The 27,500-nt window shown below is 37.5% G+C and overlaps 1 protein-coding gene and 1 long non-coding RNA gene across 4 annotated transcripts in view; one reads left to right on the top strand and one right to left on the bottom strand.

The window, feature by feature from the left end:
• Positions 1-27,500, top strand: part of ZEB2 (zinc finger E-box binding homeobox 2) — a 126,461-nt gene that overhangs the window by 94,980 nt on the left and 3,981 nt on the right. For all 3 annotated transcript variants that reach the window (XM_067549495.1, XM_067549496.1, XM_067549497.1), the window contains 6 exons: positions 1,578-1,649; positions 10,687-10,875; positions 11,571-11,785; positions 14,205-14,313; positions 15,629-17,598; positions 19,740-19,920. In XM_067549495.1, the coding sequence (XP_067405596.1) occupies positions 1,578-1,649; positions 10,687-10,875; positions 11,571-11,785; positions 14,205-14,313; positions 15,629-17,598; positions 19,740-19,920 (2,736 nt within the window). The remainder of the gene's footprint in view (positions 1-1,577; positions 1,650-10,686; positions 10,876-11,570; positions 11,786-14,204; positions 14,314-15,628; positions 17,599-19,739; positions 19,921-27,500) is intronic.
• Positions 2,027-3,971, bottom strand: LOC137153757 (uncharacterized). Its single transcript, XR_010919893.1, has 3 exons — positions 3,785-3,971; positions 3,095-3,191; positions 2,027-2,247 (listed from the first exon to the last, which is right to left on the bottom strand). It is a non-coding gene; the product is annotated as an uncharacterized lncRNA (long non-coding RNA).

Consider the following 27,500-nt stretch of genomic DNA (forward strand, 5'->3'; position numbering starts at 1 on the left):
TTAATCTTCAAAGTCATAAACATATATTTATAGCACAGTATTGTACACTGATTATAAAGCTCTGAATTAAGTCATTTTGTGCTTTACCTTTAATTAGAATGATACAATTAGAACCTGTTATACTACCAACTAATTATTCATAGAATGTGACATCTGAAAAATACTACAAGATTACAAATTTAGGAATGAACCGAGAATGTGTTCTGTTTAAACTATTCCCCCTATCTTGAGTCAAATCATGGTCATTAGATTAATGCTGAGCCATTTTCTGTCATAAAAAAATTTATCACAAAAATGAGAAATACAAATTTTAATATGCGTTTTATAGTGTGCTTTGACCTTCTTGATAGTCTGTCATTTGATTGGATAACCAGCTTCCCTCTCCCCAGTTTATCATAGGCTCATGCTCATTTGTGGGAAATTCTTGTTTTTTGTTGAACCACTTCTGGATGCTGTTCTAGTCTTCATTTCTTACAAATCCATCTAAATACAAAATTTATTAGGCCCTCCACTTAAATCTCAAATCCTAAATCCTGTTGTGTTTGCATGTAAAATGAAAGAAATAGATTATATATTTGTACGTGTGCGCAAAGAAGAGAAGGAAGGTAGTTGGGAGAAAATGGAAAGGGGTGAGAGAGGATTGTGGGTATTTGCTGTTGCCTGTGGAAATCATTTTGAGGGCCAAATTTTCAAATGTGGGCACCTAAATTGTGCCCACCAAGTTTGTGTGAGTACCTGTTGCATCTACACTAACAAATCATCTGTAAGTAACCAATGTGATAGGCACCTTAGACATATCTACGTTAGATGAATAAATAGATAAAAAAGATCACTGTTCTGTCCATTAGTAAGGCTGAAGCTAGCTCCTCTTTATAAATGCTATTTTAAAATATCTCCCATCCCAGCAACTTCACCAAAAGCAAATTGGTCTATAACAAATAGCTGGATAGACAGATAATACTATACAATAGCAACTCATTTTCATGTGAAATAATCCAATTTATAGGCACAAAACTATAATTTGCAAGTGCAATGGGAGCACAGACAAATTAAGCAGACATAACGGCACTGTCCACAGTTTGAAAATTTAGAAATGTTTGCACCCTTTGATGTTAATACACTCCTCACTCCAAGCCTCTATAGTTAAAATGAGGATGATAAGTCAAATAGCAGATGTGTGATAAAATTCTTAACAGATAGATAAATATATAGATCTGCTGCCTGTTTTTCTCAGGTAAAAATAATTAACTTGCAGTTCACTGATTATTAAAAATAACAAGCTTTTTCTCCTCATGCTGCTTATTGGATTTGATATCAGAAAAAGGCCTTTACTTGGCCTTAATAAATACCTTTGGTTTTCACCACTTGCTGTAATGTTTAAAGTAAATAAGTTCTTGTCCGGCTAGCATGACTGAATTCATTCAATTGCAAGAACAAAGCCATTGTATAGAGGCTTAGTACAGGCCTTTTCTCTGTTTCCTTTAAAAGAACTGTCCTTGTTACTGCAGTGTGCTTGCTAGTTTTGTGAGCTGTTCAATAATTTGCAAATGCTAAAAATGTGCATGCTTATTTTACAGAAGAAATGAAGGAGGAATATGACACTATGGGGCCTGAAGCCGCAATTCAGACCACTGGAAACAATGGTACAGGTAAGGCAAATGGTCCATTTGAACATCATGTTTGTTCAGAGTCATTTAGAATTAGCTGTGCATGAAGGGAAGAAGTAGCTAAACAATTTATTTACTTGGCTAGCTGCACAATTGAGAAAAGTTTAAACAATCATCCTGTTTTTAATCACTGCCTCCTTTCCCCCAAATTTGATTATAACGGTACAAACTGGGTATTCAGTGAAAATTCAGTCTCTCTCTTTCCCCCACCAGGCCTCCCTCAACCCCACACTTTTAACTGAATTCTAGTAAGCTAATAGATTTTAGCATTGTGAGGAGATATTTTCACAGCAAGGTGAATAAACTAGAGTTTAAAGTAGCTGGGCCAAGATACAGTAACCTTTTAATGAGAGATACTGTACAAAGAACTTGATAATGCACTCTTCATGGAAACCCCAGATTCACAGGCAACAGAAAGTAAGCTACTTCAGAGGTTCCAGAGGTTTTCAGAAGGACACACACATATATACACAGACACGCACAATTTAAATGCATATTTTTGAGATTATTTTGTGTCTAGCTAATCTTTTTTTTCACTTTCCACATCTTTCTTTCCCATCTTCTTAAAATCCATACATGTCTGTGGAAAAAGAAAGGGAACAGTCATCTTTTTTTTTAGCCATCTCTTTTTTTTTTTTGTTATTGCTGAGAAATGCAGTAAAAAGTTTCTGTTCCTATTTTTCTATCCAAATGAATTCTGGAATTTGACCATGTTCTTCCCAAAGACCACAAGGCCCTTTGCCATCCTTGACACAGCTGATTTCCATGTATTACACTACATTCACCTTGCTTTCTGCTAGATTTACCATTTGAGATGTTGCAGATACTCCTTCCTATCTGCACACTTAAATATGTAGATGTTTTCCAGCACAGGTAAATTGCTATGCATCACATAGAAATCTTAGTAGAAATCTTAATAGTAAAAGATGGTACCCAAATGTTACAAGGATTTCATTACTCACACATCCTTAATGTTGGTACACACCCATAGAAAACCTACAATATCGTTACTAAATAACACAAGAAATGCACTTCTTAATTCTTGTGGGAGAAAATAATAGAAAAATAAAAACATGGAAATTATTTTTTTCAGACATTAGATTTATGCATGAAAAAGTAATGAGTGGATTAGACTAGAGTCAAAGTTTATCATTATATATATCCTTAATAATATTGCTATACATAACCAGAAGTACCCATATTCTAAAATATTTTGGTTTTTCAAAGGATGTTCATAAAGTGATCAGTCATACATGATACTTGGAGTAATTGGACAGGAAAAGGTTCAGGTGTCTGATTCAGAAAAAAAGGCTGGATTCTTATCTGAATTACCATTACCAGAATCTCTGAAGTCCCCCATCAGACTTTGTGACTATCTTTGCACACATTTTTCTTACCATAACAAACCCTGACTCCTTCCTACTTACTGTGTTGTCTACTTGGAGGCGGAAAACTTTGTAGTCTATTGCCCCATGCCCTTCTTTCCAGTTTCTGATGGTCTCTTCTTTCTGCTCTGTACTCTGGCTTTAGGAGAGAGGAATTAAAAAAAAAGCTGTCAGCTGACAGCAGCATAGATCATACTCTTAATCCAGCAAAGAGATGTCCCACTCCTCCTGGAAACCAGTCAGAAATCATCTTCTGGGCATAGACATGAGGCCTATAGCCTTCTCTTGCTTAACTGGTTTAAATCCATGTTGTTCTGTTGACTTCAGCTGAGGATCTGATCCAGAAAGCGTATTCATGCTAAAGGGCCTCATAGCTTTGCCATTTAAAATATAATAGCTACTCTGGCTTAATGGACTGCGGGACTGAGATATCACAGACCATGTGAAATGGCCACAACTCCTTCATGATTAGAGGTTCTCACAGAAATGGAGTAAGGAAGAATATCACACATAATGGCCTATGTTGGGACTCCCACCTTTTATTTCAAATCCTAAGAAAATTTGTGGGATGGGTAGTGGGAAGAAACCTTATTTTAGTCACTTTTAAAAATAAACCATAATAGTAACAGCTATTAATATCAATGGCTCAATCTAAAGTAGAAGACAAGCTGCATTTGAAAAGCATCCTAGAGGATAACTTCCCCCCAAACTGATCTTGAAAACACATCTGACCAGACTGTGTAGACCAGGTCAGACCCTGCTCAAAGCCTGCCTCCAAAGGAATCTTGTTTCTACAAGACTGTGTCTCCACTTTCTGGATCAGAGTTGAATGGGTTTTGACTGGCCTAAGCATGTCTACTTTTGAATGAGGGTGGGCAGAGAGAGCTGTGTCTGAAAACAAATTTTCAACTCAGGGCCAAAGGGCGCTTCCCATGACGGTCAAGAAGTGAATATGCTTCCTGGGTCAGAGCCTCAGCTGAAGTCAACAGAACTGATTTGAACCCAGTCAAGGATCTGACTTGCTAATGTTTTATTATCTGAGGGTCTTATTAAGAAGGTCACTCAACCTGACTCATGCACAATTACTGTTGACTTCCACAGGTGACTTGCTTGAGTAATGAATAAGTAAGGCAGAATAAGGGCCTGCAAGTGTTTTATTTTATTCAAACAATTTACCAGTTAAACACTCTACAATAATTATATCCAGTGACATTTCTTTTATTAGTAAAGGAGAACATCATTGCACCAGCAGTTTGGGCAGAACATATTTGCATAATGGCTACAATCTCACCAAGATAGAGACTGTAACAAAGCCAAGTGAATCTCTTTATAAAGGGTGATGTCAGGATGTTTAGTAAATTGAGCCATCAAATAAGCTGAACATTTTTGTTAATCTTTTTCACTTTGAGTGAAAAGCTGTCACTTGACAGTCCTCAACAACAAAGTCCTCTGTACATAGCACAGATAGAGCAGAGTCAGCAATGGTGCAAACTTTCCCAAATTGTCCTGTTCATGTGCTTCAGCTGTAACTTGAAGGAACTGGATAAAGGGAAGAGAGGGTAGATGAGTTGCTGTGTCATCTGAGACCTTGTCCTTTCTGTGAAGACTGTTGATAAGAGTACTAGCTAGTGCCATCTGTGAGGATTGTTCTTGTGATGTGGATATCTTTCTAGTGGGAACTAGATTGTCTCCTCTAGCTCATTTCAATACCACCAAACAACCATCTAATGATTAGTGGTCACTTCCAATTGAGCTAGATCTGAGCCTGTCATTTAGAAGTGAAAGACCCTATAACCTATTGCTAATTCCCAGAGCCATCCAATCTCTAGCTGAATATTCTTAGATACCTTTTCAATATGAAATATACACCTTACATGTGGCTATTGTGAAAAATAAAAAAAAAATGTAGTGAAAATCACCTTTAATCAAATGACTTTCAGAGGGTCTTTTGCTCATGCTTCATCTAAATAACAAATATTAACTGTTTTGGGAGAATGTTCGGAGGAATTCTTTGACATGCTACTTGTAGTAAAGATTTACATTGTCTGGCTTCGCTATCATCTGTGGACTCAGTTTCCCGCAGTGTGTTGCCTCAATTTCCCGTCCCACACCAGCTTTGAGTTTGGTTAGGTCACTGAGGTGACTTCACCCTTGGCCTAAGGAGATAAGCTAAATTTGGCACAGGTGAGGCTGAGCCCCAATCCTCTTAAAGGACTAGCTCATGCTGCACTCAATAAAGACCACATGACAATGACCATCATTTACGCAGTGAAGGCCAGGTGGGACTTCTTTGGAGATCATCATGAATACTTCTGGATTGCCCAGGGAGGTCACTGCTAAGTAATACTTCTTGTTCCTGAAGGCTGGGCATATTACTCCTGCAAGGTTCTCAAACTCCGGGTGACCTCAGTAGGCTTCAAACTCAAGTCTCTCACATGGTAGAACTAACTACAGTGTTGTTGTTGGGCCAGGCAACAATTGCTTTTAAGAACAAATTCACTGCTGTATGTCATTAGCACAGAAATAAAATAACAGAAAGATCTTTATTACGCTATTGTCCTCCTATTGTAAGAGTTGCTACTTTTCTATATGGCTATTGTGAAACTTTTTTTTAATCTACTATATTTTTATACTAAGCAACAAAAAGTTTATATGAGAAAAAGCAAAAGCTTCCACTAGACTTAAAGGTATATTTCATAATTCAGTTCTGCTAAATCAATTTGCAAACTGTTTCTAAAGCTCTCTAAAAGGGCTACTTAGCAAAATGATGTACTGTATAAGCTGTTTTTAAATAGCTGATTGTTAGAATCATTTGGTTTACTTCATTGGTCCGGTTACTTTTGTTACAGTTAGGGTTCTTTTTTAGGAGATAGATGAGCAGATTCCCTGTTAATGAAAAAACAAAATTTCCCTTTTTATATTAATAACATCTGGCAAATAAGCTTTGGCTGTCAATGTTTTTCATATGATTTAAAGAAGGAGGAGGAAAAAAACCTTCAGGGGAGAGGAAAACAGAAGTAAAACTTGGCAGGTTAGAAGGATAGGCCGTTTTCAGACTGTAATCTGTGTGTACCAATGAGGGCCTGTCACTTCCTGCCTAATAAAGGCTGTGGTTTTATTAGCTTTGTTTGCGATTAGGGACAGCTATCTCCACCTCACAGTGAGAGTTCCCACAAGAAATAACTGATCTCTCAAGCTCCTTGAGTGTCCCCTTTCTCTCTCTTTTTAGAGATACTAAACATCTCCAATAATAGTTTTTCTAAATGTATTTTATTTTAGCATGAGGCTCTGCTACATCCGCCTTTAGAACTGAAAAGATTTCTACTCTCCATACCCTAATAATTAATTAAAGCATGACTTATTGGTGAAGTCACCTGCTGTACTAAATGCTTGACTCACAGATGGAAGTGTGGGTTCTGTGTGCAATTTCAATCCACAAGGAATCCATGAGTGTGGCTTTCTACATGGAAAAACACACCTACTGATAATCAGATGATTTGTTTAGTAATACTAGGTGATTTTTCAGTCATTTCTGAATTCTCAGCAGTAATGCATCCTGTAGGAGACTGGTGAGCACATGGTCAACTTTTGCTATCCATGTTAATCTTTAATATTACAGCACCAGTAGTATTGTTTAAGTTAAGGATCTGTCAGCTTTTCTACTAAATCCTCTTGTTTTTAGGGGTTTAAAAATTAGACATAAACATTTGTTTTAGCTCCTAGATTCCATGCATATGCACAGAAGAGAAATAATCCACAGATTTAAGAATCCCAGAGTCTGTAATATTAAAATAGGCTATTACAACCTGCTGGATCAAAATCAGCTTTTAAACATGTTCTTGTGCCAACGTAGATGCCCCAAGCTCAGAATTAGAGGTCCTAATAGTAGCTCAGCCCCGCTGTGGGTGGTAGGGGATAAAGGATCTGAGTTCAAATCCTACATTTGGCCCCACCAGGATCTGAGACTTGCTGGAGGGGCAGACAACACCACCTCCTCCCCTGGTTTTTCTGGCTCTATCTCACATCGGCTCCCCTCCTTGTCCCTCCCAAGTCTGAGGGGGAAGGCAGAAAGGTTCATTCTTTTTCCTCCTCTAAAAGCCACCCCAGTGTTTCCTCTTCCTGTTCAAATACTCTTTCTCCTAGTGAATGTACTCTATATAAGGGACAGAGTTGGAGATGGGAAAGCGCTAGGCCAGAAAAGAAGAGAGAACGGTAGGGTTAATGGATGCATTATTACAAAAATCACCAGCCGTTTCACCTAGAAAGGGGTCCACAACCTCAGTTCTACAGTAGGGACTATGGAAAAGTCTTGCAGCCATCCCATTGCTTGAGAAGGGAGATGGATTCCTTCACCCTTGGTACCTACCTAATCACTTCAGTGCATAACTCTAATGAAATGGGCTTTTTAAGACAGGGTATAAAACAGCAACAACAGAAACAAAAGCAATGTTAAAACATTATGAGGGTTGAAACCCACAGACTCAGGGTGCTCAGGATAAGGAAACACTATCCTTAATTCATACTGTTGTGCCTAATTACTGAAGAGGCTCATTTCTGTATCAAGGAATATTAACATTATATGGGCACAAATTATCACAGGAGCTGCAAATTCTAGACAAAGTGGGAAGAGTAGAAGGTGGGATTTCAGACTTAACTTGGAACATTTCAGCTCTACTGTGAAAAAGACATACCCAGAACACAGCCTGACATTTCTGTGTGTAAATATAACTGTGTACAACAGCCACCATTTTGTTGTATTCTCCCCCACAACAACAAAATGGTTACATAAAGGACAAATCGTTGCATTACACACATACGTTCCCACTGTAATTTGCACTCAGATATCCAGTCGTTCCTCCATATAATCATACCCTCCTTAACAAACAAGTGCTTCTTTGCAGATAAAAATAGGTATTATTTTGTTTTTATATTAAAAAGACATGGCAAGAGGAACCACTGACAGACAGCCAGGAGGGAGAATGACATTTTGTTGTTCTAATTACCTCTACAAGCCTTTGCAATAATAATAAAAATCCTCTTGCTATATGTTTGTTTCTCAAAAAAAAAAAAAAAGAAAAAAAGAAAAAAAAAAGAAAGCATTTGGCACCATGTATGTAACAAATGAACTGTCAGGTGGACACTGTTATTGAACAGAAGCAATAATGATTGTCCAGTTACATACAAAGAATCAGGAGCTACTCAACAATATCATAGTAGTTTGCTGTTCATCCCCTTTCCTTCCATATCAAATGTCAAAAACTCATGGAAATGTGTACAGCAATTTATAATGAGGCTGGCCCTTCATTTGAATTGACAAAAATTGGCTTGTTTAATGACTATAGAGAAATTTTAGAGAACTTTGCACCGATGTGGATAGGGGGAATAGCTATAAGAATCCCATTAAAGTTAACCAGGTTTGTGTGGCTAAAACTCCATGCAACGTTTACAAAGTTTCTCTTTTTATATAAAAGACTTATTTGTCTCAAGATGGTGAAGGAGGATTTGATTTTATCAGTTCAATGTGTGGTGCTTCCACAGTGATATGTATTTTTATCAATGATGAGCCAAATCAGCCCCTCAAATTCAAACTCCTTCGGCATTTTAGTATGGCAACTGAATAATAATCTCACTCATTCATCAACCATCTTTAGTATGGCTGAATATTGGAGAATGTCTGGGGAAGCAGCTGTACATACAGCATACCTGTTCCATGGATAAACAGAGGATTTTTGTGCGTTGCACAGCACCTTTCATGGGGCAGGTCTTATTTTATCCCAACTGATTTCATTCATTGCTAATCTTGACCCACATTTGGGGATGCCACTGTGTTTTTAACTCATTCACAGCAGGTTGTACATTGAGGAAAGATGCTGTATAGTCAGGGGAACTGGAAATTCTAATTGGCGAGAGCCATGAGATTGTTGCCAGAATTGCCTCCATCTGTAAATTATATCAAGGCACTTCCTGGCAGCAAACAAAGCAATGCTGAACTATATATGTGCTATATCTTGCACTTTGACCATTTTTTTTTCCTTATAAAAACTGAGGTTTTTTTGTTTTTTAGTAAATTTGATAAACGTATTTTATCATTTTTCTCCATTATTCATGTTTCAGAACTAAAATATGGTAAAATTCCACTCTGGAAAAACCAGAAATGTTCAACTGTTTTACCCAGGACAAAATTTTCCACATTCAGAGAATAATAATGTTCTTGCCTGCAACTTCCATTTTTTGTAGAAAAGTGAAAAATTGAGGCAAAGCTGCTAAATAGTTCAAAACACAATGGACTTAGTTTGCCTCTCACTCCTACTGGTTTTACACTGTTATAATTCTGTTTGATTTGGTTCTTCTCACCCACTAGTTTTACACTGATGCAACTCCATTGACTTCACTGTCATTATTCCTGATTTATACCAGTGTAAGGGAGAGTAGAATCATGCCTGTTTTACTTTCGACTGTTTAATGAAAAATCAACTATATGACAATTTTGCCTTCTTATTTGTCCAATAGAAAAATGCATTAAAATGTCATTGATCATAAACTATTCATTTAATTCATGGTCAATTAAAAATAACCATCTTAAATTCACTACCACCATTGACTGTCTTTATCTTAAAAAAGAGAGAGAGAAAGAAAATGGTCTATTTCCCAGTGCTCCTTTATAGATGCATTAATATTTGTCTATAATGTCCCAGACTTTACAAGATCTTATATTCAGATGCTGGGAGAAGAAATGCATATTGTTAGCAGCAGAATATTTTGTGGTTGAGAACGTATTATGTTTCATGAACGTTGCACGGACAATAAAAAATTACGTTTACATTTTAAGAAAAATTTTTTTTTACTGACTGTAAAAGTGGCTTTAGGCTCTGTATCCCAGTTATGGGCTGGAAACATGTGGTTCTATTTGTAAAATTGTACAGAGCAACACATTTTTTTAAACAATGTATTTTCCCATTGTAAATTACCCGGAGATGAATTTTCCAGGAAGAAAAATAAGGCCAATATAATGAATTTTAGAGAAAGCAACATTTTATTCTTATACCAAAAAAATAAAATAAAATAAAATGACAAGAACAAGGCAGTTTTGAAGGGGTAATTGGTTGTGTGCTCACTACTCACAAATTACAGCCTGTGACGCTCTCAGTACCATATGCAAGGAGCTGAGCATCCTCAACTCAGTAGGAGTTAGTGGAAACTGAGCAGGAAGAGCAGAGGTCCCCAAGGTTTCAGTCCCGCAAGTTACTCTGAATAGGTGGACTCCTGTATCCATGGAAAGAGAGCGACTGACTTAACAGGAGTTCCCTGAGGTACAAAGGTCTATCCATATAGGATAACTTGCAAGGCCCAATGGAATTCTGCTTCCCTCGCTCACAAGTGGTCCTATTTCTGTAATTTGGCCCAATCCTACTCCCATCAAAGTTCAATGGCAAATCTCCCATTGGCTTCTTTAGGAGATGGAGCAGGGCCACTGGTGAGACTAAAGTCTGCATGCAGCAGGATCAGGCTCAAACCACAGACTTGTAGCTGCAGCGCAAGTGTCAGCATTTCTTGCAAACAGCCATATAAACGTACCCAATCTTACAGGGAAAATGCACTCAAAACCACTTCTTTTTCCCTTCCCCCAATTTTAGTTAAGAATGCAAATTGCACGTCGGACTTTGAGGAATATTTTGCCAAAAGGAAACTGGAGGAAGGAGATGGGCATGCAGTCAGCATAGCAGAGTACCTACAGCGCAGTGACACAGCCATTATTTACCCAGAAGCCCCTGAAGAATTGTCTCGCCTTGGCACTCCAGAGGCCAATGGGCAAGAAGAAAATGGTGAGGCTGTAATTCATTTTAGCCACTATCCTGACTTCTTGCAGCTGTTGCAATTATAAATGCACTACATGTCTGGGTGTTTACCTTAAAATTTGAAGAGCAGCTGCAGAGGCATGGAATTTTATGAGCAATGATTGGAATTATAATTTTAGTGTATTGTGATTTTTTAGTCAGCAAATTATTTTGTAGATGAAATAAAGAGCAAGAACAATTAAAGCTTAATTTAAAAAGGAAAAATGCTCTCTCTGTGGTTTTAAGTTTCTGAACTATTGAATTTTTATGAGAAATTTAGGATTACTGACCCATAACTCTCTTACTTCTTGATAAATAATTGAAAAAGTGTCCATGAGAACAGTTTTGGCCAGTGTCATAGTAATATAACAGGCTGAAATGAAATGCAAATGATCAATTGATTGAGAAAAAATATTTCTTCGTTTTTCAGCTGTTTAAGTCTTCAAAAAGGTTAGAGCAAGATCTTTAATTAATTTTCGAGTACAGTATGAAATGATTCATACAAGTTTGTCCTGGGTGTGTAAGGGGAATGGTGTGTTCTGAGGCCAGTTTGAAATGATGGCACTCTAGTGTAGCAGATTGCAGTGATTCCTGTCATACCATCCCGGGCAATAAGCCCATTAGCTGCCATTGATTTACTGACCTTTTGGCCTGCTTCTCTCTCTCTTGTCTCTTGGCTACAGACCTGCCACCTGGAACTCCAGATGCTTTTGCCCAACTGCTGACCTGCCCCTACTGCGACCGGGGCTACAAACGTTTGACATCATTGAAGGAGCACATCAAGTATCGCCATGAGAAGAACGAGGAGAACTTTTCTTGCCCTCTCTGTAGCTACACGTTTGCCTACCGCACCCAGCTCGAACGGCATATGGTGACGCACAAGCCAGGGACAGATCAGGTGGGGGGTTGGTTTTAAGTGATTTCTTTCTATAATAACCCCTTAGAGAAACGATATTGCTTTGATTGGCAATCATTATTAATTTTTCATGGCATTTTGAAGATGCAGATCTTTTAATGGTAATAGCTTTAATTGAGGTCTAAATGATTTTTTGATGGTCTCTTCTAATATGATTTAATAGTCTTATGTTCACGATCGAATGAGTGTGTTAATTTCTAATTTAGAAATTTTATTTGCACTTTAACTTGACTTTAGTTTCGTTTTTATGTTCCTCAAAAAGTGAATGAAACTGTAGCATTTTAATTATACATTATTAAACATCTCAGCAATTTTAATTCCATTTTTCACCAAGTTTTACTTCACAATTTTTGCAAATAGGATCTCAAAGACATAGTAAAAGATCTACCAATATTCTCCTTTCATTATTTTTGAATAACCCGTATGTATTATGTATATTTTGCATTGTAGTTTTAAAAATATAATTACACATTTTTAGAGTAAATCTTCCCATATAATGTATAGGTTATTTTTTATGGGTATACCAGTAACATATGTGCACATTAGGATTGCACTCTCACTCTAATTTATATTTCCCAGCAGCATATCTGTTATAAATCTAAATGGTTTTTCCTTGATATGATGCAAGTAATCCTACAACATCACTGCTTTGCACTATTTAGTCCATTTCAGTGTTACATTTAAGCCAAAGCTGTGTGTCTTGAACAGGTGACTGAAGCTTTCTTTCATTCACAAACTGATTACTCAAAAGGGCTGTATCACAAAGCTTTTTAAATACTATAGGAAAGCTATTTCTGTACTCCTTAGAGAATTACCTCTGAAAACTGGTGTTATGGAGTGTTGTAATGGAAACTCAACTGGTGTGTCTGAAACTTAAATAAATGAACATGTGCATGTGTCAAATTATATAGGCACTATACCATATTTATTTTTCTTGAACAACTAAAAATTATAATCAGCTATATATCTCTTGATAGATTTTTCTCAGCATAAGGGAAATACAGTTAGGCAAACATACATCTAATCACGCAATTTTGCAATTAGCATTTTTAAGAGAACAGTATTTCTTTCTTGATCTTAAATCAATATAACTGATTCTGGTGCGGTTTCTCAGATTGCTTCCTTTTCAGGATTTTCTGGTAGGCAAATACATTCTCATATACAATTTTTTTTTTTGCTTAACACAGTCTGAGGGCTTTTCTCCCCTTTTGCTTTATATTGTTAAAAACAGTGGGTTAAAATGCCTAGATATTTATCCAACATAACTGTCTGAAATTTCACATGCAAGAGTCTGATTGTGTTGGCGCATTATGAATGGTAGCTTTGGTGTTGAAAAGTCCCCTCATTTGCTCATGGCATTTACAATTAGTAAATTAAAATGATTGTATCATATTAACAGTGGCACAACTAAAGTTTATAGTAGTCCTCTGAGGGCTGTGGGGGGAGACAAAACAGCTGTTGCTGTTTGTTTATGCAACTCAGCAACATATGAGCGCTGGTCCCTCAATGGCGCTCGGCGGGCTGGGCTCTGCTTGATCTTTGAAGGTTGCTGCTGTTTGAACAAACCTCCCTGTGTCCCATGTAACACCATCTGTCTCACTAGGAATGTGGGAAGATTCAGCACACCCTAGCAGTTGTCATACCGTTTCTATGCTGTCTTTTTTGCAATAGGCTTTTGTGTCATTGCTGCTTGAAAAAAGCTGACCTCCTACCTTGAGCATCCAGAGTGGATGACTGTATTTTTTTTCAGAATTCAAAGTCACAGCACTTTTCTCACTTGTTCAAAAAGGTCAGCTGTGTTTGATTATATCTTTATGCTGCTTTTAACTTGTCCTTTCAACCAACTTTTTTCTTGTTTTACCCCTAATCCTTAGCACAGCACTGGGGAGGGAAAAAACCCACCATAAGAAAGGTTGCTGCTGGTCTGTGATAAAAATTTTCCAGCAGCTACAGCCTCATGCTGAAGATATTGTTGCTTATATTTGATAATGAATGGAAATCTGATATGTAACACTGTATTTTCAACTAGTGCAGTAAACAGGATTTTTAAACAAGCAGCATTCCACATGTTTAGAAGCTGCTAGGAATAATAAGAACCACAAATCTTTTTACAAATCAGTTTCTCTCATCATGAGATACCTTAAAGCAACACATTTCTATGAGAGACTTAGGAAATAATTCTAAAGCAAATATTGAATGCTCATATGAAAGCACTTTCGCATTTGTTTCGGTTTACTGACAACATTTTGATTTTTACTGCAACACTGATGAGACATATAAATGTACATGCAAACCTTTTGGTTTTCCTGATAAATAGAGAGTTACACTCATTTTTGTTTTAAACTAGAAAACTCTCGGTTCCTCTTGCATAAAATTCATATCAAAATCTTTTCTCTCCAAGCACCAAATGCTGACCCAAGGAGCAGGCAATCGCAAGTTCAAATGCACTGAGTGTGGCAAGGCCTTCAAATATAAACACCATCTGAAGGAACACCTGCGAATTCACAGTGGTGAGTAGCAGAGGTGCTGGTGTTCTCATTTGCATTTTGTTTAATTAGCTGAGTTTTAAAGATTGCTTACAATTTACACAGTTCTGTTTGTAGCTTCTTGGAAATACTAAGATATTCCATTAATAATATCTGACTCATCCTCATTTATCATGCTGTTAATAGTCTGGTATCGCTGTAAGATTTTGATATAATAATGCTTGTTACAAAAAATAATTGATGCTTTGTTATGCTGCTTTAGTTCAGAAGAATTCGGAGATTTCTGTTTAGTTGGCTTTTGGAGGGACCAAATTTTAATAAAAATGAAAATGTCCAAGTTGGAAATAAATGAAATATGGCTCACAAGTTCGGATAATGGGTAACTGAGAAATTACTCATATTGTATTGTGAGTTAAGGCATTTTCTTTCTATCTAGCTAGCTATCAGTCTAGCTGGGGCCTGATCCAGCAATCAGATCTACACAAGCTGACCCTTTTGTCTGCACAGAGACCCCTTGAGCTCTGCCCAGGCGCAGAGGTCCACCTGTATGGATGTGATTACAGAATTAGGGTCCAATTTTTTATACAATGCCCCTCCTTGTAGTATCTGAATGCATTTTTGAGAATACTAATTTGAATTTAAGCTTTATGGATTTGACCGCACTACATTAGCAGAAGACTTACCTACTTGTGACAAAGAATATCATTTTTTAGCCAATCATAGGCATTGTATTGTCAAATGGGAGACGATGATTCAATTGGACTCAGAACTGTTAAGATTAAGGCCTTAGACCTAAACTACAGTGAGCAGCATTAAAAACTCAGCTATCATTTCCCAAGATTTCTGCAATAACAGTATCATGTACACTTAGAATATGTTGTGGCACTACGGACTGACAAATGAGTTTTAACTGTGCCCACTGATCTAGGAAGTGACAGGGTTCTGCATAACTAGGATCCCCTTGCATACACTCCTTTACCAGCACATGCAATGCCACTAATAGCATTGTATCACTAACAGAACTGTGACAGAATTGTGTGGCTATCACAGGCGTGGAGGGAGCTAGGTGGAATCTCTTCCATTTTGCATAAGTGCCCACAAAAGCTAGGATCAACCTGGAAATGATTCCGCAGAGGTGATATGGGAAGAGGTGCTGGATACAGCCATGTTCATAGTATTTTTTGGAACCCAGAATAAGTAATCAATAGGGTAGGATAGTTACCTCTCTCTTCCTATTAGCCAGCGGCAACATCAATATCTATTTTCGTAAATGAATAAGATCAATTGTTATAATAATAATAATTAATAAATTAATGTTTGGTTTTAATTATCATTTTAGGTGAAAAACCATATGAGTGTCCAAACTGCAAGAAACGTTTCTCCCATTCTGGCTCCTACAGTTCGCACATCAGCAGCAAGAAATGTATTGGCTTAATCTCTGTAAATGGGAGAATGAGAAACAATATCAAGACGGGTTCTTCTCCTAATTCTGTATCTTCCTCTCCTACAAATTCAGCCATTACACAGCTGAGAAACAAGCTTGAGAACGGCAAACCACTTAGTATGTCTGAACAAACAGGCTTACTGAAAATTAAAACAGAACCACTAGATTTCAATGAATACAAGGTTCTTATGGCCACACATGGGTTTAGTGGACCTAGTCCTTTTATGAATGGTGGACTTGGAGCAACCAGCCCATTAGGAGTTCATGCTTCTGCTCAAAGTCCAATGCAGCACTTAGGTGTAGGAATGGAAGCACCACTACTTGGGTTTCCTGCAATAGGCAGTAATTTAAGTGAGGTGCAGAAGGTCCTACAGATTGTGGACAACACAGTTTCCAGGCAGAAAATGGACTGCAAGGCTGACGAGATCTCAAAACTGAAGGGTTATCATATGAAGGATCCATGCCCTCAAACAGAGGAACAAGGAGTTACTTCCCCTAATATTCCACCAGTGGGTCTTCCAGTAGTGAGTCATAATGGTGCCACTAAAAGTATTATTGACTATACATTAGAAAAAGTCAATGAAGCCAAAGCTTGTCTCCAGAGCTTGACCACAGACTCAAGGAGGCAGCTCAGTAATATTAAGAAAGAGAAGTTGCGTACCCTAATAGATCTGGTAACTGAAGATAAGATGATAGAGAACCACAGTATATCCACTCCATTTTCATGCCAGTTCTGTAAAGAAAGCTTTCCTGGTCCCATTCCCCTGCATCAGCATGAGCGTTACCTGTGTAAAATGAATGAAGAAATCAAGGCAGTCCTTCAACCTCATGAAAACATGGTTCCCAACAAATCTGGAGTGTTTGTTGATAAGCAAGCCCTCCTGCTGTCATCAGTACTTTCTGAGAAAGGAATGACTAGCCCCATCAACTCATATAAGGACCACATGTCTGTACTTAAAGCATATTATGCTATGAATATGGAACCCAACTCTGATGAACTACTGAAAATTTCCATTGCCGTTGGCCTTCCTCAGGAATTTGTGAAGGAATGGTTTGAACAAAGAAAAATCTACCAATATTCAAGTTCCAGGTCACCATCACTGGAAAGGACCAGTGTCAAGGTGGCGTTGGCTGCCACTAACACTCCCACTAAAGACTCTTTGTCAGCCAGATCTCCAATAAAGCCTATGGACTCTGTAACTTCACCATCTATAGCTGAACTCCACAACAGTATTACTAATTGTGATACTCCTCTCAGGCTAACAAAACCTACACATTTTACCAATATTAAACCAGTTGATAAATTGGACCACTCCAGGAGCAATACTCCTTCTCCTTTAAATCTTTCTTCCACATCTTCTAAAAACTCCCATAGTAGTTCTTACACTCCAAACAGTTTTTCCTCTGAGGAGCTTCAGGCTGAGCCTTTGGACTTGTCTTTACCAAAACAAATGAAGGAACCCAAAAGTATTATAGCTACAAAGAACAAAACAAAATCTAGTAGCATAAATTTAGACCACAACAGTGTTTCTTCATCGTCTGAAAATTCAGATGAGCCCCTGAACTTGACTTTTATCAAGAAGGAGTTTTCTAATTCAAATAATCTGGATAAAAGCACTAACCCAGTATTTGGTATGAATCCATTTCATGCCAAACCTTTATACACAACACTTCCACCACAAAGCGCATTTCCCCCAGCCACTTTTATGCCACCAGTTCAAACCAGTATTCCTGGGCTGCGACCATACCCAGGACTAGATCAAATGAGCTTCCTACCACATATGGCCTATACTTATCCAACTGGAGCAGCTACTTTTGCTGATATGCAGCAAAGGAGAAAGTTCCAGCGGAAACAAGGATTTCAGGTAAATAGTCATAACTGGTTTGTTTTAGAAGGCTACAGTTCAGGATTCCTTGTCATATCCTTTTATATGAAAAAATAGTCCCCAAAGTTAAATTAAATCTTTCCAACAGAAATAGCAGAATTTTAGTTTGAACTTGAAAAATATGGTGAACTAGAAAAACAAAGGGAACTAGCCTAAGAACATTTCTTCAACACAGAAGAAATATGAACACATTTAATGTTTATTTTTCTAATTTCATTAGGATTATAGTTGTCTTCCATTAGAATTTTATGTACATGACAATGGCCCAGAGAATCCCCACTGACAGAAAACACTGCTGGAGGGGGAAGAAATCTTTACAAGGATCATCTCACAGAGACCCCACTTCCTCATTCCAATGAGGGAGTGGATCTGCACCCTTGAGAAAAAAGCTTTCAGGGTTGACCCAAATATATGGCATGTAAGGCCAGGGTCATTTGAGCATGGGCCCTGTACCTCCATAATGGTTGTGTACCACTAAAAGTCCTGTAAGTTCCTTCTAGTGCCATGGTTTCATTAAAACTGCTCTGTCAGGAACTCCCCCACTCCCCAACCAGCTCATGGCAGCCTCCAAGACCCACAGGAGGACTCCATGTTTTCTTAACTAATTTCTATGACGCCAGAGAAGGGATAATGTGTATCCCTACCCTTGGCCCTGCCTCAGTACAACCTACACCAGAGATGGGAAGGAATGGTCTGTGAAGGTGGCATCTGAGCCTACTCATTTGCACATAAAGTCCCCTCCATGTTCATATCTAAGGAGCATGATCTGGATTACATTTCTTAATTCTTGGGTATGAGCCTATATTCCTTTCTCAGGTGAACTCCCATAGAAATCAGTGAGTAAGGAGCATATGAAATGGTCACTTATGTACATGTGCCAAAGGGTTGGTCTAGAGAAATCACATTTCTCTGTAGATATTCATAGTGTATAAGAATATATATGTGTGTATATTAAAATATAATGTACACAGTTTAGTTAAATGAGATTAACTAATTATAGATGAATAATTTTTTACATTTGTGGACATTCCCCTATGACCTATTATACTCCATTAGTAATTTTACTGACAATGTTTTATATTTTCAAATGTGAAAATCAGGTATGGCTTAACATTACAGCCTGTAATCCCTCTTTGCACAATAGGAGCATAAATAGCACTGCACCTCCATAACAGCTGTTCCACTATTCCAATTTACAGTACATCTGCCCTCTTTGTAAATGTATTTAAGCCTATTTAATCTTCTCTAATATTAATTAGTGCAAACCTAGTCTAAGAAAACTGAACTGTGTGATAGCAAATGGAAATGTATGTTATCATGCAAGTTTGCACTCTCTTTGGATCAAGACAAAATAAATATCAAGAAATTTAATAATTTACTGATCCACATTCATTATTGCTTAATGCTGAAGGCTGTTTTAACATAGATAGAACATTGATAAAAAGTGTTATTAATATTCCCTATTTCAAATTACAAAATTAAATATAAAAATATAGCTTGAGGCCTTTAGTCAGAAGACATACATTTAAATGGATTGCATAATAATAACATTTTGTACCTAAATATAAAATTCAATTAAAACCTTTCTCCAGATAGAGAATATATCTAAGGTGCAGTGTTTTGACAGAAAAGATCTTTGGTTGTTCCTTCTATTTATTTCATTAAAAATATTAAAATGCCTTTTATGATCTTTGAATGTAGTCTTTTACATGATCATTTCCTGCTCCCTGAAATACTTAGCATCTATATAGTAAACACTCTCTGTTTAGAACATTCATACGACTTCTTAGTACACAGTGTTCAAAGGAAAACAGAGTTTTCTAAGGCAGTTGAAGACCAAGAGGGACAGTGACAGAAGCAGATGTTCCTTGGTAGCAAGGTCCAGCCTCGTAAACGTTTTCTACTGGGTGTAGTTATTATTGTCATGAGTAGCCCATGAGCCATGGTATTGAGCATTGTGCTCAGGAGTTTTAGCAGGATCAGGCTCTTGCCGGGTTATCATTTTAAGTCTTACAGAATAGCTTCCTAATTCCATATAATGTAGGAAGACAAGATGCTACATAAAGCCACAGAATACAGGAAGCACAGTGTTTTACATAAACAATTTGGTTACATCGCAGGGAGAATTGCTTGATGGAACACCGGACTACATGTCAGGCCTAGACGACATGACAGACTCTGACTCTTGTCTGTCCCGAAAGAAGATCAAGAAGACAGAAAGTGGCATGTATGCATGTGACTTATGTGACAAAACATTCCAGAAAAGCAGTTCCCTTCTGCGACACAAATATGAGCACACAGGTACGAATGCTTTAAATGTGAAGTTAGAGTTTCATTGCATGCTGTACATTTCATAATATTTAATGAGTACACTTGTGCAACATAAGATGCAGCATATGCTGAGACTTTCAACAAGGAAGAAATAATGTGTTTTGCTTAGCTCAGATTGACTTTTTTTTCCCTTTACTTATTTATTTGTTGTTTGGGCTTTTTTGTTTGTTTGTTTTGTTTTGTTGCATCTTAATACTTTTTTTGCTCATCCAAAAAAATAATGTACAGACTATGAGCCCCATCCTGCTAGGTCTTGCCCTCAATTCCCACTGAAAGCCACAGTAATTGAGGGCACTCAGCAGCTCACAGGATAAATCCCTATATTAACAAATTTCAAGTAAGTCTGGCTCAGTGGCACAGAGAATGAAATTTGGTATACTAGAAGGCCTGGAATGAGGAGTGTTGCTGTTTCTAACTGAGGATCTCATCCTGCACCATTTAAATCAATAGAAAGACTCCCATTGCCTCAATGAGCTATTTAAACTAAGTAAATCACTCTCATTGGCCTGGCGTGCCTAAAGAGAAGAAAGGTCAGATCCTACTTTTTCACTTTTTAGTGCCTCATTTTACAGCAATTTTTGCTTTCCAAGTGCAGGTGGTTTTGACTACAGTGAAGAAGGCATGGCGGAATGTAAATTGGGAGCCTAAAATAAAGACGTGTGGAAAAGCCCTACAGTCCACACTTACACTGGCCATGATAGATTATATCTCCTTGAAAGTGATAGTTCCCTTGACCTGAGCCCAGAACAGGACTGGACTAGGAAATGAAAAATCCACAGAGGAACATACTTTTAGTTCAATATACTTTGGAAAAGGGAAAAACAGGACTTGGGCTCCAAAACACAATACGAACATCTAGTTACATTAGACAGGATAAAAATGTGATATTGGTTATCATGCTTCAGGAAGGATGCCAACATCTAACCACTCAGGGTTAGGAAATTCTTTCCCTGGCACAGTTTCCAAAATGTGAGAATGGAGCCCCACTTCAGAAGGAGGACAAATGAAATGAGTCAGACCTTCCCATTCTCCTTCAACCACATCATGTGTGGTTAAAGACCTACACACCTTAATTCAAACATAATCAAAGCCCCCACACCATTGGCTAGTATGCCCCTCTCACACACGCACACGTATCTCCTTTCCTTTCTTACCTGCCTTGAGGAGCTGTAAAATAGTTAACAAATTTGACATTTAAAATCATCATTAGCATCTGAGCTCCCACCTATTGGAATGACGGAACACCTCCGAGCTAGTATATCAGGCTTTCTGAAAATTCAGGCAGACCTCCCTGCACTGATTACACTCGCTTCACATTTTGAAGGTTTGTTTCATAGCCATAACAGATAGAGAAGGACTTTTTTTTTTTAAATGAAAGCTGAGCCTCTGGGTTACAATTAAATAGTCTGATGAACCTCTGCCCCTATTCTTTGCATTTCCTTTGCACCCCACTCTTTGAGAAACATTGCCTTATGGACAAGTAATTTAATAATTGTCCATTTTGGGGTTTCTAGCACCTTCCTCTGAAGCATCTGGTGCTAGTCACTGTCAGAGACTGAATGCTGGAGTACAGGGACCATTAGACTGATCCTGCATGCTGGTTCCTATTGTCCTAAATCAGGAGGACTCATAATAAAGACATCAAACAGTGGGGTAACATTATCCTCCCCGTACAATCATGGTTTTGAGTCTACAGAGATGCCTGTGGTAATCTATTTCAAGGTTGCAGGTAAAAATAAAAAGGAATTTGAAGAGCTATTTTAGAAAAAGTTACTGCTAGTGTTAAAACTGAGTTATAAAAATATTGCTGGCATGTTTTTTTAAAAAAAACCCTATTAATGTTTGTCATGGAAAATTAGCAGCTGAGGACTATGGATTGTGCTTTAGATAATTTCACCACCTTGTGATCATTCCTTCTTACACTTTATTTCCAATTTTTGAACTATATCCCATACAGAAAAAGTAAGGGAGAAGTTAAAATGCACATGGGATTAGGAAAGAAAATTAAAAGCAACATTTTGAACCAGATTGGTTGGTTCATTGCTGAAAATGAGTTTCATATTGCATTATTCAAATCAAATTGTTTATTCCATGCAAGAAGCTTTGAAGGCTTTATGTCCCTGCACCTTTCCTCTCCTGAATGATTTTATTGCAGCCATCTGCAAACATTATGGTTTACTACACGACTACTGTAAAACTCTTATGTTAGAACTGGCCTTCATAGATATTGGGATCTGGACATATGTCCAGTCCCATAAAGTTGGTAGTCCATGAGGTCGACAGACATATGGTTGAAAGGCTGAAAATCTGACACGCTGAAATGTGTGCAATCACTTTTATTTGCAAAATTTACTGTATTTGCAAAATCAAAAATATGTTCAGGTATTTAAGAAGAAGGACTACCTACTGCCTTGAGAAATATTGCCCTGATCTAGGATGCTAACTTTCCTCACTCTCTTCACTTTTGGCTTTTCATGTCTATCAATTTTATGGGATTCAGCTTTATGATCTAGAACATATATATGGTGTAATATTTAATGCAGTAGAACTACAGTATATCATAAAGCTCTAGTGGCATTTACAGAGAGGAAGGATGGTCTTGTGGCACAAGCACAGACATTAAAGCTAAGAAATCTGTGTTATGTCCTGCTTTGCCTCAGACTTCCTCTGTGAATTTGAGCAAATTACTTAATCTCTCTCTCATCTTCTCCTATCTGTGAAAGAGGGGGAAATTATACCAGTCTTCCTCTCAGGGGTGTTGTGAGTCTTAATTCAAGCACACTGAAATCCTCAGGTGGAAGTTGCTATATAAAGTGCAAAGTATTATTATGAATTTATTTTATTTTATGGAACTTCCAAACATCATGTTGTAGAGATGTGTGGAAGCTCTGCAGATCTTGGTTAGACTGGCATTGATAGCTCATTCACTACCTTTGGAAGCATACAGTATTAGGATTTTATGATCAAGATAAAGTTTACAACCACTGTGATTTAAAATAAAGCCAATATTTCAAAGTTTTTCATCATTTGACCCTTTTGGAAACTGAAGTGAATTTCAAATTATTCTGATCATTTTGGAAAAAGCTACAGTTATGGAGCTGCAATTGCATCTTTTAAGATTTCAAAAAATGTTGACCGAAAAAGGGAGTACATTTTTAATGAAAAATGTTCACAAAAAATGTTCCCCTTTTTTGACCAGCTCTAATCGTTATCCTTTTTTTACTTCATTAAAAACAAATCTTTTAGGAGCAGTCAGAATGCTTCCTGACCTTCTTAGAGTAACACAAATAGAGAACGCGGCTTGTGATCTTTTCACAGGAATCTTAGATCCCTTCTGAAGTTTGCTATTGGATTCCTAATTTATCTCATTTTCCCAGATAGTCTCTTTAGAATGGTCTTGATGCTTTCTTATTTTAGCAGTTATATCCATGAGATGGCACGAAATTTTTATAAAACATAACAGAGCTAAAACTTAATCATTACTGGTGGGCTCACTTTACCTGCTGACACATCAATCATGTATATTATCTATTGATGCTGTTGCGTTTGTCTGAACCTCCGTTAAAAATCTGCAGGCTGTCAGGTCTTTGCTTTATTGTTTGATCAATCAATGACATCTTTCATTAATAATACCTTTCAGATCTACATGCTATAACCAGAGTTTGTCCAGTGCTAGTGCAGTCATATACAACAGGCTGGATACTCTGGTCTGATAAATTCACTGTCCAGAGACTGGCTATGGAGAATTACCCAGGGCAGGGGAACATTATATAGGTATAAAGTTAAGAAGAGGTTCACATTGTCTTGTGCCAATTGCCTTATCCCACATTCGGTTGAAGGAGAAAGAGAAGGTGTGTTCGGGGAGGCCTAAGTATCTCTTGAGGGAGTTGGGTAGAAGAGGGTATGATAGAGGTGAGCTTCATTATGGCTGATCCTCCACTGTTATGGAAGCGGCATAGGTTAGAGCAGGCCGCCTGCTTCTCCAACTTTTATCAGGGCTGAGGATCAGACAGCTAGAATCAGCTCCCTGTGGCTACCATTGTCCATTATGTCCAAGTGCAGTTTGAATGGAGTGAAGAATTGGGACCAGAGACTACAATCTATAATTTGGTAACTTCTGAGGTATTTAATGGCCTTTCTGAAGAACAATTTTGGATAGGTTCTGAACTCTGTGAAATGCTGCTACCTGTAACTTAACCAAAGAGGACTCATTATGTCACTGCTGAATGAATTGCATTGGTTCTCCAAGGTTTATAATGCAGTACGCAGTTTGGGACTAGTGTATCGGGGTGCCTGTCTTGGGGCCAGATTCTGCCAATTTGACTTCAAAAGGTCATTTGACTTCAAGTGAAGCCATGTGTTCATGTTAGAATAAGAGCCTTTATAAGATCCTAGTTACTTAAAATCACCTGACATATTATTATAACAAATGCTAGGTAGCATAGTTAAGTGCTTCAACTTTTCTCCTCTGGAGACAAGGAGCAGACCCGACTTTGGTCACAAGTTAAAATTAGTCTGGTGGTTTCATTCTCATTCCCTTTTGTTTATCATATTTAACTGTGACAAAATTCAGTACAAATTTAGTTTACAGAATCAATTTGGAAATAAAACTAGTGTTGCAAGCACTAGTTTTATTTCCAAATTGATTCTGTAAACTAAATTTTGTTCTTAAGCCTAATAGCAAGTCAGCTCTCTCTGGATAGTATTCTGAATTCAGCTTAGGAGGTTTCCTTATTTAGAGCTTGATTCATACAAAATTAACATGCTATTTAAAGATTATTTTCTCTCACTTTACTCAGATACAAATTTAGAATTCCCTATTTTACACTCAAATAAAATGAAATAAAAAAGGTAAATTCAGTGCTTGTGAAATTTGTTCTGGAGAGAGGAATCTTCTATTAAAACAGAACAAGTGTGGTTTGGGCAATTATATATAAATTGCATTTATCTTGCACCTTTGTACCCACATTGTACTCCGGCCACTAATCCATCTCCACCAGGACTAAATCTAAACCCACCCCCCGCCCAGAAACTTCAAAGAGTTGCCTTTAAAAAATAAAACAAAATCGTCACAAAAATGTTTCCTTTTTTCTTCTTAACTGTGAGATTTCCATTCTTCCCCCATCCATTTGAAAAAAAATTACATTTGCCTGAAGCAAAAGATGGGTAACATTTAGTCTGGAACCAGTGACAGGTTTAAGATCTGATGTCTTACAACTTTGCAGGGCTAGAAATAGGAGCTCTATACCACTAAATATGGGAAACTTTTCAGTTTTTCAGTGGACTACACAGTACTCATTTTTAGCCAAAAAAAAGCCCAGAGATACTGGACTTTTAGAGATTTTTGGGTATAGAAATGCAATTTTAGGCCATTTTTAGATGCTTTTAAAACAGATTAGTTGTAATTGTATCTCTCTGTAAACTGAACACAAGTTCCTAAGGGGGCCAGTTTTTGCAGATGGCAGAATACAAAAAAAAGTCCAAATATTTGTTTAAATCTCTCTCAAACATTTATGAACTAGTATTACTGTAAAATATGTGGCATATTGATGCACAGTGGTATAAATGTTTTATTGGCATCCATTTAAATTGATTTGCATAACTCACAAGTAGCTTCACCAGCCATGAATAATACAGATCATCTCAAATAAGTCCCAATAAGATCTTTAGGGTGGGATTTTCAAAAGTGCTCAGCACTGGGCCTAACTGTGCTGCCAGTGAAGTCATGACGTTATACTACAACATTGTCAGGTATTGTATATTATCTAGATGAGAGAGACAGAGAGAGACTGACTGTACTTACAGCCTTTTTTTCCCCCAGACATGTGATAACAAAAAATCCTTCAGTCTGATTGTATGGCCTATTAAGCCATAATGGGGACGATGCCCAAATTATATTTACTTTTTTCAAATGTTGACATCTGGGGGAAAAAAACCAGATGCAAATATGCAGCAACCTGATATATTTAAAACATATTTGTATTAATATTGTAACAGCTACATTCTATGTACCGCTGAGATATGTTGTGTGGTAGGGCATCAAAGAGCTTTGTACAACCTGCTATCTTCTACTGGGTCCAAATTTCAGGTGTTTGGAAGGATGTTAATATGTAACTGAATGTACACATATAAATGTAGACAAAAGAGCTCCATGTAGTCTTTCTGGTAATAACAAATTAATGTACAAAATAAGACATTTTATCTTTTAATTTTAATTTCTAAATTAATTTTTAAAATATAAATTCTTTCCTGGAATTCTATTTTGATGCTAGCTGAGTTGAATGGAGTATTTTGTAAAGGAAGGGGGTAGAATGAAACAGGAGGTACAGTGTGTTAAGAGCTGTAGTCAGGAAGGATGTATGCGTGAGGGGTCAGTTATAGCAAATTTAGAGGACTAGAGTAGCAGCCAGATAGTAGGGAGAGGTGGACTGGTTGGAGAGGAAGTGGGAATGGCTAGAAAATGGCTAGGAGGGAGGACTGACTTATGTTTGATTGACTTATGTTTGATTGCAGTGGGCCAGACAAGTGGGGCATACTTGGGAGATGGAGGAATGTTTGGGAAAGGAAGGTGTAGGGTGGCTTGGGTGGATTAGGGGTTTGAAAGTAAAGCAGGAGCAGGAACAATTATGGAGAGATAAAGCAGTTTGTGAGATGATTTGGGTTGCCGGAACGCAACATGTTGATCAGAAAGTGACATCACCAGTCAGCTAAAAAGACACATCAAAACTAGAATTGGGCTGAGGAAGTGGTTTTCAGATCTGGATTAGGTTGGGATTTGATGCCAGATCAGTGGGGCATATTCAGAGCTGGAGTTTCAAATCCAAAACTCCAGTGAAACATAAAAGGCATTTAGATTCTGAGATTTTTGGTTTTGATCTTTGTTTAGTCATAACTAACAAGTAAAATATTGTTGAAATACCTACTGGCAGAATAGACCATAAAGACCAAATACTGAAATATTTCAGTTCATATTTGAGTTGAATTTTAAATTCTACTATAAGGGTAAGATGGAAAGATAATTAAATCCTCAAAATATGCACATGAACTGATTAAAATCTAGAAGAAAAGAAATTTAGTGAAGCCTGAAGTCCATTCATAACTCATCCCCAATTTCCTTGTCACTTATTCTGTTCTTTTAGTGGTTTCTGCTGTATGCTTCTTTCTGCCAGGTCTCTCCAGATAGGGATGCCTCATTTCATAACATAGGATGTTAGGATTCCTAGAGCATTCATTACAGCCACACCTTATTAAACTTGAACTTCCACAGTAGAACTGAAGGGTAGCTGAAACTAGGCTGTAAAACATTAGCACAAGCTCTGGTCATTCATTCTTAGCCTCTTTTTGAAGGAACTAGTAGTTTTTATGTCTGACCTTTTCTCTTCTTGTATAATGTCAGTGACTACAAAAGAAAAGAGAACAGATCAAATTCATAAAAGCATGGCTTCAGTTTTCCTGGAAGCTAAGATCCTTCAATCTTCTTAATACATGTTTCTGCTTCCTGCTGGATTTCCTTTCCACTGCAATGGTCTGTCAATGAGAGTATCCCTTCT

Source organism: Emydura macquarii, unplaced genomic scaffold, assembly GCF_026122565.2.
Source record: "Emydura macquarii macquarii isolate MOO-44397 ecotype Brisbane River unplaced genomic scaffold, CSIRO-AGI_Emac_v2 contig_1253, whole genome shotgun sequence".
Taxonomy (NCBI): Eukaryota; Metazoa; Chordata; order Testudines; family Chelidae; genus Emydura; species Emydura macquarii.